General features: G+C 38.4%; 1 protein-coding gene across 1 annotated transcript in view; it reads left to right on the top strand.

The window, feature by feature from the left end:
• LOC111862234 (DNA-directed RNA polymerase I subunit RPA1) overlaps positions 1–17,760 on the top strand; it is a gene marked incomplete at its 5' end in the record, with an annotated part of 193,383 nt that overhangs the window by 32,699 nt on the left and 142,924 nt on the right. The window contains 8 exon segments of the mRNA XM_033750596.1: positions 1,358–1,472; positions 4,915–5,107; positions 6,778–6,951; positions 7,271–7,429; positions 10,128–10,294; positions 12,061–12,346; positions 14,440–14,568; positions 16,304–16,465. Coding sequence (XP_033606487.1) covers positions 1,358–1,472; positions 4,915–5,107; positions 6,778–6,951; positions 7,271–7,429; positions 10,128–10,294; positions 12,061–12,346; positions 14,440–14,568; positions 16,304–16,465 — 1,385 coding nt within the window.

Genomic DNA, 17,760 nt, shown 5'->3' with positions numbered 1-17,760 from the left:
CATGGCAGTGAGGGTTTATATTGTGGTCTTCTGCACTGTGACCATAACCACCTATCAGACTGCACTGTGTCACAAAACACCACAGTTTGTACCTTCACAGTAACATTGTTAATTCAAAGGAGGTGCTGTAATGAACTGGCTGTTCATCTCACATCATTCGTTGGTCACTGGAACTCTCAGACTTAGGCTTGTTGCAGGTCAACAGAAAGTACACATTGTATATTCATGAGATTAGTCAACCAGAGTTGAATGTATCATGCTGGTTGCACAAGTATGTCATTAACAGTTCATGTACTTTCATGTCATACATTGAACACTAATATAATAAGTAAAAAAGTAAAAGTAAATTTACCTCTGTGCTTAATTAAGCACCACGTCATGAAGACGTGCGGGATAGGGGAGGTCATATTTCCACCATTCTTGACCTTGGCACTCAGTGCAGGTGAGTGGTCAGTTTCATGCCCCTGCAGTTTTACCTATGAGGAAATAGTTCCCAGTACCCACTGAATAGGAGGATGGGTTGGCCCCAGAGGAACATCCATGTAAGTGAGGAAGGTAAGTAAGTAAAGTAAAGCTGTCCCAGTAACAGGCCCTTGAGGCCAATAGGGTTGTGAGATGTTGAGGGTCCCACATTTTCTAGACAGTCGGCTCACAGATGGGGGTGAGGTTGTCAGCCTTATGCACCATCCGCCCTTTACCCCTCAGGAATATTCCTGGTACTCATTTCTGTTAGAGGCTGAGTAGACCACAGGGCCATAGTGCAGCTGGAAGGATTAGGTCAATTGGAAAAAAATCCACCTCATCGGGATTTGATACCATGACCTTCTGGCTTGTAGCATGGTGCCTCAACCAGCTACCCTACCACATGCCTCGTTTATCATTTAATATGTTTAATACTTCATTTTTGAACTTTTTTTTATCTTAAAAACTGAGGCGTTCTGTTTATTTGAGGGCAAAGGGTGATTGAGAATACACGGCAATATTAGAATGTTCAAGTCAAGGAAGATGAGATAGGCAGGACATGTAGGATGTGTAAGGGAAAGTGCATACAGGGTTTTGATAGGAAAACCTGAAGAATAGAGGTACTATGAAAATGTAGATGGGAGGATAATATTAAAATTGTTCTTAGAGAAATAAGAATGGAGTGGGATTGGATTCATCTGGCTCAGGATAGGGACAACTGGCAGGTTCTTTTAAACCTTCAAGTTCCAGATAATGCTGGGAATTTCTTGATGTTAGGCTCTCAAGAGGGACTCAGCTCCATATGTTTACTTAGTAAGTTAGTTTATGTGTACAATTATATACACTAGCCAGATTCTGAATGATGAATTTTTTATATCTGTGTTTTTATTTGTAGTGAATGTGAAGAACCAGTATTTAGTGCCAAAAGATGGTACACCACTGAGTGGTTTGATTCAAGATCATGTTGTAGCAGGAGTACATCTTTCAGTTCGAGGAAGATTTTTTGCAAGGTAACATATTGTGGCACATAGTCCCATTCCTAGGAAGCGGGCCATAAACAGCAACAGCTGTCTGCCAGCTCTGTCAGCATTAGAGTCAATCACATCTTTCCATTGCCTGATGTTTTTATTGTGGCATATTTTGCACTTATATCATCATTCATAATCATCATCACTGGCACGACAGCCCTTTGTGAACCCTGGTCTTCCTCAGGATTTCTCGCCATTCTTCTCCATTCGATGCTACATTCCTCCAGTTCTTTACACCTAAAATTCTTATGTCCTGCCACACACGTTCTTTCCATCTCCCATCTCTTCCCACTCTCCTATTTCCTTCTGGTTTAGTATTAAGCATTTTCTTGATGGTTCTATTCTCGCTGGCACATATTGTGTGTCCAGCCCATTCAAGCCTTTTCACCTTTATAAATCCAATAATGTCTGGTTCATTAAATAGTTTGTATAGCTCATGGTTATACCTCTTCCTCCATATTCCATTTTCTTCCACTGGTCCAAAGATATATCTCAGGCTTATATCATCATTGGTGTAGTTAAATGACATTAAAATGTACTGGCATTTCATTGGCATTACCTGGAAGTGCCATCAGTAACTTCTTGAGAAGTGTGGACCTTCACTGTAAAGAAAACCTATTGCTCGACGTCATTTGTAATTTTAGCATCTCACTGAATAATAATGTTGCACAATACCTACATTCTATTTTGTCACTGAATTCATATGAAGGATAGTTCTCACATTGAATTTCTGTAAGTTTTGGTTGTTTTGAAGAAAGCAGTCTTCTGGGATTTGGCACCATGTATATGTGGTGTTAACCGACGTTTCGGAGGAACGTATCGGTGCCAAATCCCAGAAGACTGCTTTCTTCATAGTCACCGCCGTGAAAGCCTCAAATCTTATTTTGGTTGTTCTGTTTCCAACTTCAGATATGTGCTGTTTTGAGATACTATGTTTTGTTACTTTTTCATAGTTGTTTGCATATTTATTCACCATAGTCTTAAAATACAAATCATATCTGTGGCACCCGATATATGCTGGGTCGGGTTTTCTCTGAGTACTTTGGTTTCCCCTGCCAATCTTCATTCCACCAAAGTCTCCATCATCATAATCACCTGGGTCAGGCTACAGTAGGCCAATCAGTGGCCGCCGTGCCGCGTGGACCCAGTTGGACTCCACCCTCCACTAAGCAAATTAATTAATTCTCACATATTATCCTTGTTGACACTAGTACTTTTTTTCTTTGACTTGATTTGTCACTTTTATGTTTAGTGACACAGTTGCTAGTACAGAATCTTCTAGTATTGTAAATTGGTGAATTACTACTTTTGTTTTGTAATGTTCTTAGTACTTTGGACAACCTTGTGGCTTCTGACCTCGAAACATATTTCTGTCCCTCAGCTTCTCACTTACACTGTTGAAGCATGGTATATACATCATGAGTTTGAAGATGAAAAAAGTGTGTTTTAGTGACTTGACTTTGCTGAACCTAAGGAAAAATAATTACATAATCAAAGACATAAAACCATTCTAGCTTGGCATGGAGGGTGGACTCCTATTTAAATCTTTACATCATACATCTGTATCTTTATTTAATTCCCTGGATCCTCACTGGCTACCAAAGCCATCAGACATATGTGGTACAGTAATTAAGTTCGTGGACTGGTTTCATCACATCATATTACAAGGTATTTACATACACTTATACAGATCCACATAAGCCCTCAAAATAGTTGCCGTTGGCTGCTATGCAAGTCTGCCAACTTTGATATAGCTGCCGAAAACATTGCTGAAACATACTGGCAGGAAATTCCCGTACGGCGTCTCTTGTGGCAATGACGACCACCTCAGACAACTGAAATCTACGACCACGTAGCTTTGCTTTCAAGTGGTGAAAGAGAAAGAAATTGCATGGTGCGAGATCAGGTGAGTACGGAGGGTGTGGCAAAACGGTGACCTGTTGCCTTGCCGGTTCCTCTTGAACAAGAACAGAGCGATGTACGGGGGCGTTGTCATGTAGCAACAGCCAATTCTTCCTACGCCAAATGTTTCGCTAGGGGATTTGTCTAGTTTTTGGCAGAACTTGATGTTTGCCTGTTGTTCAAACTGCCATGTTTTCGATTTCTGCCGCTTGCATTTAACTGCAGTACACAACATAGGCCATAGTTCTACTTACACTGTTTGCCTCTTTCTCTGACAAGAGATGAACTAATAGGGCATCATATCATGCCTCAACATATCTGCTGTAGTGCCCTGCAACGACACTGTGTGGCCAGTCCACAAAATTATTGACTATGGTAGTAGAACATGTCACATATGCATACATTAGTTCTCAACACAGAACTAGTAACCGTACAACTGCATTCATAAAAGAAACAATAATTGTACTTAATTTAGTAATTTAACAAGTATATAGGACTAATCAATTTGACAGTAATACTTTATTAAGATCATAGCTTAAATATATAAATACATATCAGATTATAATCGATTAATTTATGCAGTGTACTATATAAACAGCATTATAAAAGCTTTCATTCATGTTGTATTTAAAATATTCGTCTAATATATAAAATTGATGGAAATACAAACAATTTTGAAGGCTGATTTAAATTGTTTTGTATTGTGGGACATATCCTTTTTTTGGAACAGATAAACTGTTAAAACGCCTTAATCCCAGTATAATATGTTCCCTTCTGATAAACTGGCAAATGAGATGGTGGATGATGCAAATCAGATTTGGTCCTGATATTAATATTATGTATCACAGAATTTGCTTTAAAATGATGTTTACTATTGATCACAAACAATGAAAGTGTATACACAGAGATTGTGGTGATTATATTTTTAATTCTTTAAAATATTCTACATCAATCTCTATCTCTTATTCCTGCTGTAATTCTAATAATTATTTTTTGTAGTCTAAAATTATATTGCTATAATAAGAAGTGATTATGTTCAAGGGACATGGTGAAAACTAGGACACTCCACACTCCCCTGTCTGTCTCAGTATACACAGACATAGAAACATGCACATCCACATGTACACTCAAAACATATCCATGCACCACATTCATGCATGCCTGCATTAATGTACAGCCATGCTCATACATGCATGCATATACGTACACACCTGACATGTTTTTGTAGTTGGGATTTCCAAAAATAATTTTAAATTATTGAGCCAATAACTGCCTCATAGTCAGAGCTGGATCGTGACTTTGCAAGGCCCAGATGTATGTAAAGTCGAGACTTCTGGAAACTGAAAAAGTTATTGGATTTCATTGTATGAGGATCATCTTATCCTACACAAATGATATTTGTATCAGAGCATATTTATACAGTGACTGAATGACTAACTGTGAAGAAATGTGAAGGAATGCAGAGTGTTTCTAATACTCTCTGTTGGTTCTAAATGATGTCAACAGATTTTTAATGTTACAGGGATGAGTATCAGCAGCTTGTTTATCAGGCACTGAGTCATAAAGTGGGAAAGATAAAACTGTTACCACCAGCAATTCTGAAGCCAATCCCCTGTTGGTCTGGGAAGCAGATAATTTCAACAGTGCTTGTTAATATTGTACCTGATGGACAGTATCCAATTAATCTTACATCAACTGCCAAAATTGCAGATAAGGTATATTAAAATATTAAATTCTTCAATTCAATGTCTTCCCCTACATTTGAATCTTCTTCCTTTTCATGTTTCATCCAGTTGTGGGTTGCTATATGATTATATGGAAACTGGTATAGCATAGTGATGCCAGGATTGGTAACTTGTTTACCAAGAGGTAGATAGTTCTTGATCAAGACAAGGTATTTCAGTGGTCAATCAGGAGTTGATCAGTAATCAATCTTTTGCCAAGAAGCAAGACATGTTTGGTGTATGAATGTGCACAAGTGAATATAGTGAACATAACCAGGCAGCTTAAGATACACTGACATCAATCTATCATATACATATATATGTACAGGTGAAAAGGATGGAATGGGATATAAGAGCAACCTGAAACGTCACTAAAATACTTTAAAAGATCATAAAGGACATTAACAAGTACTAAAACATGATAATTTATCTAGTAATTCATGACCAGATGGATGCTGTCTTGAGTAGCATTCTCATTACTGTGAAAAACTCTCATCACTGATAACATTCAGATTGCCTGAGGTTCACCTCATGCAACAGACAACAGCAGGAGTAGTATGAGGTGGTATCAGAAAGTTCCTGGACTCTTACTGTTGTAACTGCCTCCGTGAAAGAAGATGAGAGGGGAGGCCAAGGTTACACTTCCGCAAGCCTATTGCATCGGTCTGCCATGTGACACTGGCCTGTGAACAAACATTGTTTTTACACGAGTGCTTTTTCAACTTCATGTTTCATTTTGTCTGTGATGGATAGCAAAATCAAGCAGTGTGTCTGCATCAAATTTTTCATGAAGCTCGGTAAATCCACTACCGAAACCCTTGAAATGCTTTGTGAGTCTTTTGGAGAACATTCTTTAAGCCAGACAGCGGTTTTTGAATGGCATTCATGTTTCAAAATTGGTTGATGTTGGTTGGAGATGACAGATGTTCAGATGTTCACAGCGACCAAACACCAGCAAAATGACAGAAAATGTTGAAAAAATTCGAGAACTTGACAACAAAGACTATCACCGAACAATCCATGAGCTCGCAGACACCGTTGGGATTAGTTATGGAGTTTGCCAGAAGATCTTAACAGAAAATTTGAACATGCACCACATTGCTCCTTCATCATGACAATGCGCCTGCCCAGACATCCCCAAAAACCACAGTTTGTGATTGACAGCAACATCCCATTCTCCTTACTTGGTGGACTTAGACCCCTGTGATTTCGCTTTGTTTCCCAAATTTAAATTGAGACTGAAGGGACAACGTTGTGAAACAGTGTCTGACATCCAAAGGGAAATCGCAAGTGGTACTTGACAACATTAAGCAAAATGACTTCCACAGTGATTTTGAAGCATGGAAACAATTCGATCAGATCACTGTATACGTTCCCAAGGAGACTGTTTTGTATTTTGAAGAAGGTGGCAGCCAAAATTGAGTAAGCTAAGCCAGCATTTCTTTTTTGACGTAGTCCGGGAACTTTCCAATAGCACCTCGTATATGAAGTTTTGAGGTCACTGTTTGCTTGTTGGGGGTTTCCAGAAAAAGTCATCACTGTTAATGGACCACCTTTCCAGTCTGAAGCTGTTGCTGGATTCCTTTGTAGCAATGGAATTATTTGTAACACAGGTGAGTTTGTGTTGAATCCCCCTTGCATATTCAGTTTTGCATTTCCAGGCATGGATAACTGAAGAACCTCGGATATGGAAGGGAGGAGGAACTGCATTTGATGATCCAAATACCATGTCAGAAGCAGAAGTAATTATTCGAGATGGAGAACTTTTATGTGGTGTCCTGGATAAAACCCATTATGGTGCTACCCCATATGGACTGGTGCATTGCATAAATGAGGTAATTCATGTGTGAAAATATGTGAAGAAAGTTATGGAAAGGTAGATGCATGAATGATCTAGTGAGGTGGGAGTGATACTAGCGCCACTTCAGAAATAATGATGATGATAATAATAATCATCATCTTATTCTTCATCTACTTCTCTTATATTGCTCGTCCCCTCCTCAGTCTTTCCCTACTTCTATTCTTCCCACTGCCAGCCTTCTTTTATTGTCCTATACTCCTGTTATTCCCCTTCTTACCCTTTCCCCCTATTCACCCATCCTATTCCTCCCCCTAGCATTATCTCTGTGTTGTAATTTAATTTGTTATTTCTAGTTACATGGAGGCGCATGTTCAAGCATATTGCTGACAGCATTTTCGAAACTGTTCACTGCATTTCTCCAGAGACACGGTTTCTCTCTTGGAGTTGAAGATATTTTGGTGGTAAAGGATGCAGAGGAACGACGAGCGCGCTTCATCACTCATGCACGAAAAGTAAGTGCTGTTGGACTGATACGTAGGTGAGTCAATAAGCAGGTTACAAATTGATGTGGGGTACTGCATGTTTGAATGAGGAACTTGAGGCTATTGCCACTAGATGGCAGCATTAACCCGTGGCATTTGGTGACATTCGACATGAGACAATCGATGTTTACAAAAGGGAAACAGCAGTTGCAAGATGGCGGTGCCTCTGAGTGAGTGTACAACCCTCGAGCAGTGCTCCGTTGTATGATTTTTGTGGGCAAAATGTATGGAATAAAAAAATATTCATAAAGAAATGCTTCCCCTCTACCGTGAGAAGTGCCTGTCATGTCAAGCTGTTTACAGTTGGGTGCAGAATTTCTCTGAAGGGTGGACACATATCAAAGATGAGCACCGTGTCGGCTGGCCAACAGAGATTGCTACAGAGGCAAATGTGCAACGGGTTGAAGACTTAATCTGAGCAGACAGAAGAGTAACTTTGGACACTATAGCAACTGCTATTGGTTGTTCACATGACATGGCCTACCTCATAATGCATGACAGGTTAGGTTTTCACAAAGTCTGTGCATGATGGGTGCCGTGCATGCTGACCCCACAACACAAAATTCAAAGAATTGGTCTGGCATTACAGCATCTCAATCGCTACCACGATGAAGGACACGATATGCTAGCCAAAATTGTCACAGGTGATGAGTCTTGGGGTCACCATTACCAGTCTGAGACAAAGCGTGTGTCAGTGCAGTGGAAACATCCTGCGTCACCTGCCAAAATAAGTTTAAGGTGACACCATCTTCCAGGAAAGTGATGCTCACAGTCTTCTGGGATCATGAAGGCCTGCTCACTGCATTCCAGCCTCAAGGACAAACCTTAAATGCCGACTCCTACTGTAACATCCTCAGGAAACTTTGTAAGGCCATTCAACGGAAGCAACCAAGACTCCTCACCAAAGGTGTGTTCCTCTTGCATGACGATATGCGTCCCCATACTGCCAACATGACAAATGAGATGCTGCAGAATTTCAAGTTGGAAGTCCTTGAGCCTGCTCTGTATAGCCCTGACCTTGCTCCAAGTGATTTCCATTTTTTCGGCCCTCTTAAACATCATCTTCCGGCAGAAAATTTTTCCGATGATGAAGCTGTGGAAAGGGAAGTCACCGCCTGGTTCCGATAGCAGCCCAAAGAATTTTATGCTGCTGGTTCTCAGAGGCTTGTGAAATGATGGATCAAGTGCCTCAATGTACAGGGAGATTATGTTGAGAAATAAAAGCATTTTTCAAATCAGTACTCTTATTTGTTTAAGTTCTATATCCATTTGTAACTTACTTATTGACTTATCCTTGTAATATACGTGGAAATGGAGTAAGAAGAACTCTGTGAGTTATACTTTTTATCTTGTATTCTTGTGTTATCTAAAGAGATTATTATGGGCTTTGTAGGGGAAGTGAGTTTAGAATTTTGGCATGGAAATATATTTGAAGGTTGCCAGATGGAGGAGCAAGGAGATGGAAACTTGATATTCAGGTGGGACATAAGTAAGCAATTGTGAATATGTTTCTGTAATTAAAGTTTGTGTAAGGAAAGGTGACCTTTCTTTAGTCATGTGGGAAAAACTGTTAATGGCACTGAAAAAAAGAGATTTGTTTGTGTTTTTGGATAAAAGAGAAGGATGCTTGTTTTACCTTTAATTAAATGCTACTTAAATATATTTGGAGAAAATCTTTTAATTAATATTCTTCTACTTCTGTTTTTAGAATAGTGGTGTGCCCGAAGTACCTTATTTGGAAATAAGTTTCATTAAAGGGTTTAGAAAAGTTAGCCTCTAATGATAGTAAATTTGACAGTAAAGAATTCTTATTCATCTCAGCTGTACTAGGTTATATAGACAATTAGTCTTGATGTGGCAAGAAAGAGGCATGCACAGATTCCCCCCCACACACACACACACTTGCTCAGTTCACATGACAGTATGTTTTGAAAAATAAGAAATGTTCTCTGTGAACTTTGTCACTTCTGTCTACTGAGAAGGGTGAAAATCACCCAGATTGGTATGCAAGGCCACTGCCAAAACAGTGTTTAAATGGCCAATATGTTATACGTGTTAAACTGCTTTGTGTTTGTCACAGAAAAGTATAGCTGCTGCATGTAATTTTAAGAAATGTATCAGTTCATTCTAATAATACAGTATGTGCCAAAATATGCAGTACTGAAACTCGCGCATGTGTGTTTGTTCGACGAGACATAGCTCCAGTCGCATGTGTTCCAAGTAGTGAAAAGGAAGTTGTGTTGTGCAGTTGTTGCTGGAAATGGGTCTCTTGACGGAGGAAATAGTATTCATAATTGAGTATTATTTGCGCTCATATGGAAGTGGTTGCCAGACAACTCGCTTCCTTGGTTTTGAGCAGGCAGATGTTATCGTCCAGAAACTGCTACATAGTACATGTGTGATGATATGTTGTGCCGTCTCAGCACACAGTATATTAGGCCCCTATTTCATTGAGGATGAGGAAGGCAATGCTCTTACCGTCACCCAAGAATGCTGCAGGGACATGGTGATCTGACCATTTCTTCAGTATTTGAGAAGGTTCTGTCATGCAAAGGGCCTTCACATGAATAGACACTGGTATCAACAGGACGTCTTTTCATTCCAGTACTGAAAATTTTGGCACATACTGTACAAGCTCATTATCATCATTTTTTTATGTTTGATGTAGACTGGCAACAAGGCTGTGCGATCTGCGTTTAATCTTCCAAAAACAGCAACACAAAATGAGATGAAAGAAAAGATGGAAGACATATACCAAAACAAAGACAAAGGAAGAGCCATCATTGACAGTTCATACAAGAATTGTCTTGACAGTATCACCAACAAAATAAACAAGTGTGTATTAGGATAGTTGTTTTTTAAGGTTTGGGCATGAACTATATATATAATATCTTAATTTTCTGTAGTTGAAGTACAGGGTCAGAATACATTTATGCAGGAGAATTAGTGTTATTTTCAAAAGTTAGTAGCTAATTTCAGAATTAAACATTAGTAATATTTGCTCCAATGATATTTCTGTAGTGTACCATATTTCCTATTGCTTTTTTTTTAAATTATTATCTGTTTTGGTGAGACCACTCATGAAGACGTGAGCCATTTTGAAAGAAATGTATTTCTGAATACAAACTTGCTGTATAAAAGTACAATTTCCACTTTCTTTTTATTTTTTTTTATGGGAAGATTTGTATTTTGTGTATTGATCTTCATTTGAGACCAGATATGCTGCGTCAGCAATAGGTATTGCATTGTTCAAACTGTGTGCTATTTGTAACTGAAAGGATGAACATCCACATTATCTTTCAAAACTCTAATAAACTGAAATAAATAACTGACATTATGGTCGGTATCACTAAACACAGCAATCTGGGGAGATGTGGTGCACCTAGAAGCTAATTCATCAAGTGCTGTTAAACACGGTGGTATATGCAATAGCCCAGCATGTACTTACATCTCACTGAGAATACTATGCAAGTTCAACATGAATTTCACAGGCATAGTTGGGTACATGTTAGTTAAGTTTGAAAACACCTTGGCCTTAATTGGAAATAGAAAGTGTTTGTTCCCTGTAACACAACATTTGAAATACCAGAAAACATATACTTGTTTAGTAAACATTGCAACAGAACCTTGGGAAAGCTTCAAAATGTATGTCTCACTGTCTTCACTTATGAGAATTATTGGCACACAAGAGTGTTTGAAAATATGGGAAATAATTCCTTTATAAAATTGAAAAGCTACAGTCCCTTGGAAATTGGGGTAGTCACTACAGAATCAGATTTTAAGGTCCATGTCTGCACTATTTTAAGGAAATTCTTGCATTTCTGCCAAGCATTTGATTTACAGGTAAAATACACTTTCAGCTGAATTGTCGTATTAACAATCAGATCATAAAAAAGAGGGGGGGCGGGAGAGAACATGGTGTGAAGGAGACACCATTTCACCTGGTTGAACAAGTTTCTACATTGTAGTGGTTGTTGACTGTAGTCTGTATATCCTTGGAGAAAAGTTCTCCCATTCACATTGTGGATGTCAGTTTTGGTGAAATATTTTATTTTTAATAAGATTTGGATTGATTGAATGTGGTATTTGCTACTCTGGATGATCTCACTATTTTCAGGACCAAGTTCTGTCTGATTTCGTGCATGTTTTGAATGTAAATAGTCCTAGGTAGCATATTTTTCAGATATTGAATCATATGATTGCTTTCCCTGAATAGTGTTTACAGAACCATTTCCCATATATTTGATTTTCAGAGACAGATATATTTATGAATGTTGATGATGCACCTATTAAAAGTGTTTACACATGACTTCCATGCTCTCAAGATTTCTGTCTTCAGTGACACCAAACATAATATTTTGTGTCATGTGTTTTAATATTAACACTATTTGGAAATAACCTGTATTTTTTTGTATGTGTATAGGCAAAATTTTGACTTACCAAAAATTAAGACTAATTTCTTGTATTTAGTATTTGCATGAACATGATTATTTACAGCATGTAAATTTAAAATAATCCACAATTTTTAAATACTATTGACTCTTTATACATGAGATTGTTTATATATTTGCACAAGTTGACCACTTTTATTTTCACAACAGGGCTTGCATTCCTACTGGTCTTCTGAAAAAATTCCCGCACAACAACTTGCAGCTTATGATTCAGTCTGGGGCTAAAGGCTCCTCTGTAAATGCCATGCAGATCTCTGGCTTGTTGGGCCAAATAGAATTGGAAGGCAGGCGACCACCACACATGATATCTGGGAAGCCACTTCCAAGCTTCGCTAGATATGACACAGCTCCAAGAGCAGGAGGTTTTGTGGATGGGCGATTCATGACTGGAATAAAGCCACAGGAGTTTTATTACCATTGCATGGCTGGCAGGGAGGTAAGGGCAATGCTCTTGAGGTTTGCAATTTCGATTTATACCTCCACATTCAGAACCCCTTCAGTTAAAGAATTTACATGTTCAGTATGTGACACTCATTCTAGCAACACTCCATAAATACATTTTTACTTTTCTGAGTAACACAGCTTTTGTAATGAAGAAACATAGTAGCTTGGTATAGTGGTTACCACACCTGCATCATATTTGGGAAGTCTTGGGTTCAAATCTCAAATTTGGGGACAGGCTATTATGTCTCAGGTTTTTGTGGTTTTCCTCATTCTCCCCCGGCAATTTTATGATCTTCGTCATCAGTAATCTGTCAGACGACAGATCACAGTCTCTTCCAAAACATTTCTTCCACCTAATGCGATCTAGAGCTTTCTCCTTCAAATGAAAATATCATCTTCTGTCCCCAAGGTCATCCAGCATCTTCTTACATCTTCTTGTCTTCTGCTTACTTTAATTTGCCCCCCTTCAATAATTTCTTTTAGAAGGCAGTTACTGCGTAAGATATGACCAATCCAATTAGCCTTCCGTTTTCTTATTTCGTGTAGGATATTCCTCTGCTCACTGACTCTAATTAACACTTCTTCATTTCTCACATAATCGGTCCAACTGATCTTCTCCATCCTTCTCCAACACCACATTTTGAAGCTTTCCAGGTATTTCTGATCTACTGCCCTAAGTGTCCAAGTTTCAGCCCCATACAAAGCCATGCTCCAAATGTAGAATTTCAAATTTTGTGATAGGAGTTTAAAATTCATTGTGATTGCTTCCTCATATGTCCTTACCATTTCATCATTCATAATCATCTTGTACTTTATTTTCTGTCCTTTGTTAACATTGCATTCATATGTGCTACTGTATTAGTGTTGTGCTGAGAGAACCTATATTGTCAAGGGCTGCTATAGTTGCATTGATTGATTGACTTCCTATCAACTGTTTGTAGCTTCTTTATCAAATAGTTTTAGTGGTGGATGGGTGCTAGCAGATCAAGTACCATGAATTTCCATTTCTAGAAGCATTGAAGTAGTATTTGGAGTCATGAATGTCCTACAGAGCAATGAAGAGCGTAGAAAATATCCAGCAATGAGAACTGGTCTAGATCATAAAAACGTAGCCTGTGAAGGATTGGCCTTTATTGTTTGAAAGTATCATGCCCTTGTTGCCTGTATTTTTTAATGCTGGGCAGCATTTTTATGGCAGCTAGTCTCACCCCTTTCTGTAAGTAAAAAGTAAAGTAAAGTAAAGTAAAGTAAAGTAAAGTAAAGCTATCCCTGTACCAGGCCGTGGAGCCCCTTAGGGTTGTGAGATGTTGAGGTTCCCACATTTTCTAGACAATCAGCTCATAGATGGCGGCAAGGTTGTCAGCCGTACGTGCCAACCGCCCTTTACCCCACCCCGGTACCCATTTCTGTTAGAAGCTGAGTGAACCCCAGGGCCCATAGTGCGGCTGGAAGGATTCCAATGACCTCATGAACCCGCGACCTTCTGGCTTGTAGCATAGTGCCTCAACCAACTACGCTACAGCGTGCCCCCCATGTAAGCAGTAATTTTTTTCAGTAATGTACATCAAGAGCAGATGTGCAAAACTGCAAAAAAAAAAAAAAAAGTAAAGTACGTTATACTTAAATTTACGTGCTAGTTCCTGTGCTGTGTAAAGTGGAATTTGAGCCAGATGTGCATACAATTACTAAGGTACTGTATAGGTAAAGTTGTTCCCTTGTTGAACTAATTAAGCACTATGCCATGAAGGCATATAGAAGAGTGGATGTATAGCTCCATATCTTCTTGACTTCAGCACTAGTTGAAGGTGAGTGGTCAGTTTCACACTCTGGCTGCTTTACCCCCAGGGAAAGCGCCCACTGTACCCATTGGAAAGGAGGCTGGGAGGGCCCCAGAACCGGTTTGGACAACATGGAGAAGAGAAAATTCTTGTCCCCACAGTGACTCGAACTCTGACCCCTGTGTCATCCAGCCCATAGCCAGTATAATTACTAAGGCATTTTGTAAACAATTTTTGACACTGTTGCCAAGGTTTATTGTGTTAAACGGTTGTGCTGGCAGTGAATATTTCCATTACTCGTTTGCAGGGCTTGATTGATACAGCTGTGAAAACAAGCAGGAGTGGATATCTTCAACGATGTTTGGTCAAACACTTGGAGGGTTTAGTGGTTTGCTATGATTTGTCTGTCAGGGACAGTGATGGAAGTGTTGTTCAGGTAAGTGAGAGCATTGGACACAGCTCTGTGGATTACATCTACAGGAGTTAAATTTCAGGGATTTAGGGATAAAATGTGTTCAGTACAGCAGATGCTCTGGTTGGATGATTGAAAATACTTCCACCAATTCCTTTATTGAAGGAGTTCATGTGCAGTAATGCAATATTACAATGAAATGCATAGTAATGTGGCCAAAAGTCTGTTATTCTTTGAAAGATCTACAAGCAGAATTCATGCTTAGGATCTCATAGCTTCTGGAGCAGAGTCTAATATTATTAAGCAGTTCAACAATATCTTCATTTTTATTCTCACATTTACACTACTTGGTGACTTGAGTGTCCCACTGAATGCCTTTACATTTGGTCTTCAGATCATACATGACCTGTGTTAAAAGATTTTAATTCTCTTGAATTATTAGAAGGAGATGAGAACAGTTTTCTGCTTAATTAAGTTTTTGTCCATTTGTCATCACTTTTGGAAACGTTTTGGCACAAATCTTTTTTATGCTCCTTATCTGTAATGACTGTATTGTGGTGAGGTAACTGAGTATAGCTGAAATATAAGAAAAGGCAAGAATTCTAACTAAATAATCTCACCATTTGCTTATACACGTGCATCTCTATAGTATTGACCATCAGGTTCACGCTTGTAACTGTGCACCACTGTTCTCTCTTGTTTTTTCAATATTTAAATTGTGTAAAGAAGTCCAGGATCATCACAAATGAGACAGAACACATTGTCAGAAGTTAAATGAAGTCAGATGTTTTCTCATATTATCAACTCTACATTGTTATCACAAAGATCAGAAATTAATAAGTCCTGATAGTCTTAGTTTATGTTTCATGAATTAAAATATACACGTCACTTGATTTCTACAAAATTTGTTGCTGACATTTTTGATCTTGTGAATAATGTATGAGCTATTTTTTAAATGTTTGTTTCTGAGGAAAATAAGAGTCCTGATTGGTTGATATGGTCCATAATTAGCGTGTTGGGTTTTGAATTTCTTCAGAAGGTATGTAAAAAAGTTCCAAAGTATGATTTCATGTAAAGTAATAGACATTTTTCCAATAAGAGTTTTATTGAGCCAATTTAGTAAGAGCTCTTAATGTTAATCTGTTCACCTGCCTTGTGGTTTTTTATATATGGCAGACAATACCAGTAGGCAGTGTCCAAGTTTTAAATGTGAACAAAATGCTTGGCTGGGGAGCAAAACTTAAACATTTGCACCATCCTTGCATAATTATGCAAGGATGGTGCAAATGTTTAAGTTTTCTGAAATTTTCTGAAATATAAACAATTATAATTGTTTATATTTCAGAAAATTTCAGATATAGAATTCTTGTGTTTTATAAAATTAATGCCACATTCTTTGTTGTATTGTTCATCACAAAGTTATGGTATTCTGGAATGTGATGCCATGTAGTTTTATATATCAGTACTGGGATAAACCTGAAGATGGAGTCATCAACATACAGTGTGAGGTTTGAGGTTCTCATGGCGGTAAGTTCAAAATTACAGTTACCTGAAATGTGATGCTGCATAGAATGGCAGATGGGTACCAGTGTGTCAGAGAAAAGTGTTGCTTCCATTTTCAGAATTATCAAATCTCACATTGTCATGACTTTGTTTTTGAGATAGCTTTGTTTGTTTTTATATAAAACAGTTATTGTGGAAAGTGAAATAATGATCATGAGTTACCTAGTACTCTTCTTCTTTTTGTCTTTTTGAACAGTTCTGCTATGGAGAGGATGGAAGAGATGTCATGAAAGCCCAGTTTCTGAAGAAGAAGCAAATCCCCTTCCTTGCAGAGAATTGTAAAGCACTCAAGAATTTCCCCGTAGAAAGTTTGCAAGATGATGAAACTTCATCCTGCATAACCAAGTGCAAGAAAAAGGTAATTAATTAAAGTGGACACAGTGAAATATTAATGTGCAATAAGGAGAATAAACATTTTGGTGACATACTGAACATATAAGTGTAGTTTCAGAACCCCAGAACTGGAACTACAGAAATCTGCAGCACTTACATAAAACACTGCTAAGTCAGTTTTTTTTTGTAGTTCTTCAGGTACATCTTTACATGACAATTGAACTTTTATTCTACTGTCTGTTTTTGTCATGTCTTCACTTTGTGTGTGTGAAAATGATACAGTAGTATAGTGACATTTTTTTAATGCTAGTGGGGTGGGACTAAGTCCTACTGCGGCCACTTCTGGCCTATTGTACCAGCCACAGATATTAGGTGAGGGTGATGGTGGAGCAATTAGTAGAATGAAGATTGGCAAGGGAAACTGAAGTACTCAGAGAAAACCTGCTCCAGTGCCACTTTGTCCACCACAAATCCCACTTGACCAGACCTGGGATTGAGCCCGGGAAGCCAGCGACTAACTGCTTGAGCTATGGCACGGCCAGTATAGTGACATTACTATGAACTGTGGTGTATCTTATGGTCTTTTCTTTTTCAGTTCGCTGGCCTTGTATGGNGGATCAACATTTTTAATAACCTGCCATCTGATCTCAAAGGTCTTATGAATGAAAAGGCATGATTTAAAATAGCACTGAAACAGTACTTAAATACACATTCATTATACTCTGTTGATGAACACCTATTGTCTAGAAAATAACTTGTGTAACTTTAAATAGCCTTGTATCTAGTCATTGTGTATTCATGATTTATCTTATGTGAGAACTCCATTGGGTCTGTACATATGTTTTGTATTTATATGACATATTCCACATCGTGCGAAGATCAGAGTGAACATCATGGCTACAAGAGTGGAACATAGAATGTAAGGACCTTGAATCAAGCAGGCAAATTGGAGAATTTGAAAACGGAAATGCAGAAGAATGAGGTGTCTGTTCTAGGTGTCAGCGAAGTGCGGTGGAAAGGACAAAGTGAAATAAGAAGAAGTGATTATACAGTGTATTATTCTGGAGGTGAACGGGCTGAAAGAGGTGTGGCAATAGTGATGCATAAAAGTGTAGTGAGGAGTGTTGTTAAGAACATTGTTTGTAATGACAGAATTATTGCTCTGAAGTTAAAGGCGGAACCGGTAGATATACTGATTATGCAAGTGTACATGCCAACATCAGAGTATGAAGATGATGAAGTGGAAAAAGTGTATGACACAATTGAAGAAATTCTTCAGGAAGATGGAAGAGGAGACACAAACAGCATCATATTGGGAGA

This window comes from Cryptotermes secundus, unplaced genomic scaffold (assembly GCF_002891405.2).
Source record: "Cryptotermes secundus unplaced genomic scaffold, Csec_1.0 scaffold1698, whole genome shotgun sequence".
NCBI classification, from domain to species: Eukaryota; Metazoa; Arthropoda; class Insecta; order Blattodea; family Kalotermitidae; genus Cryptotermes; species Cryptotermes secundus.
This window is presented reverse-complemented; position numbering and strand designations above follow the sequence as displayed.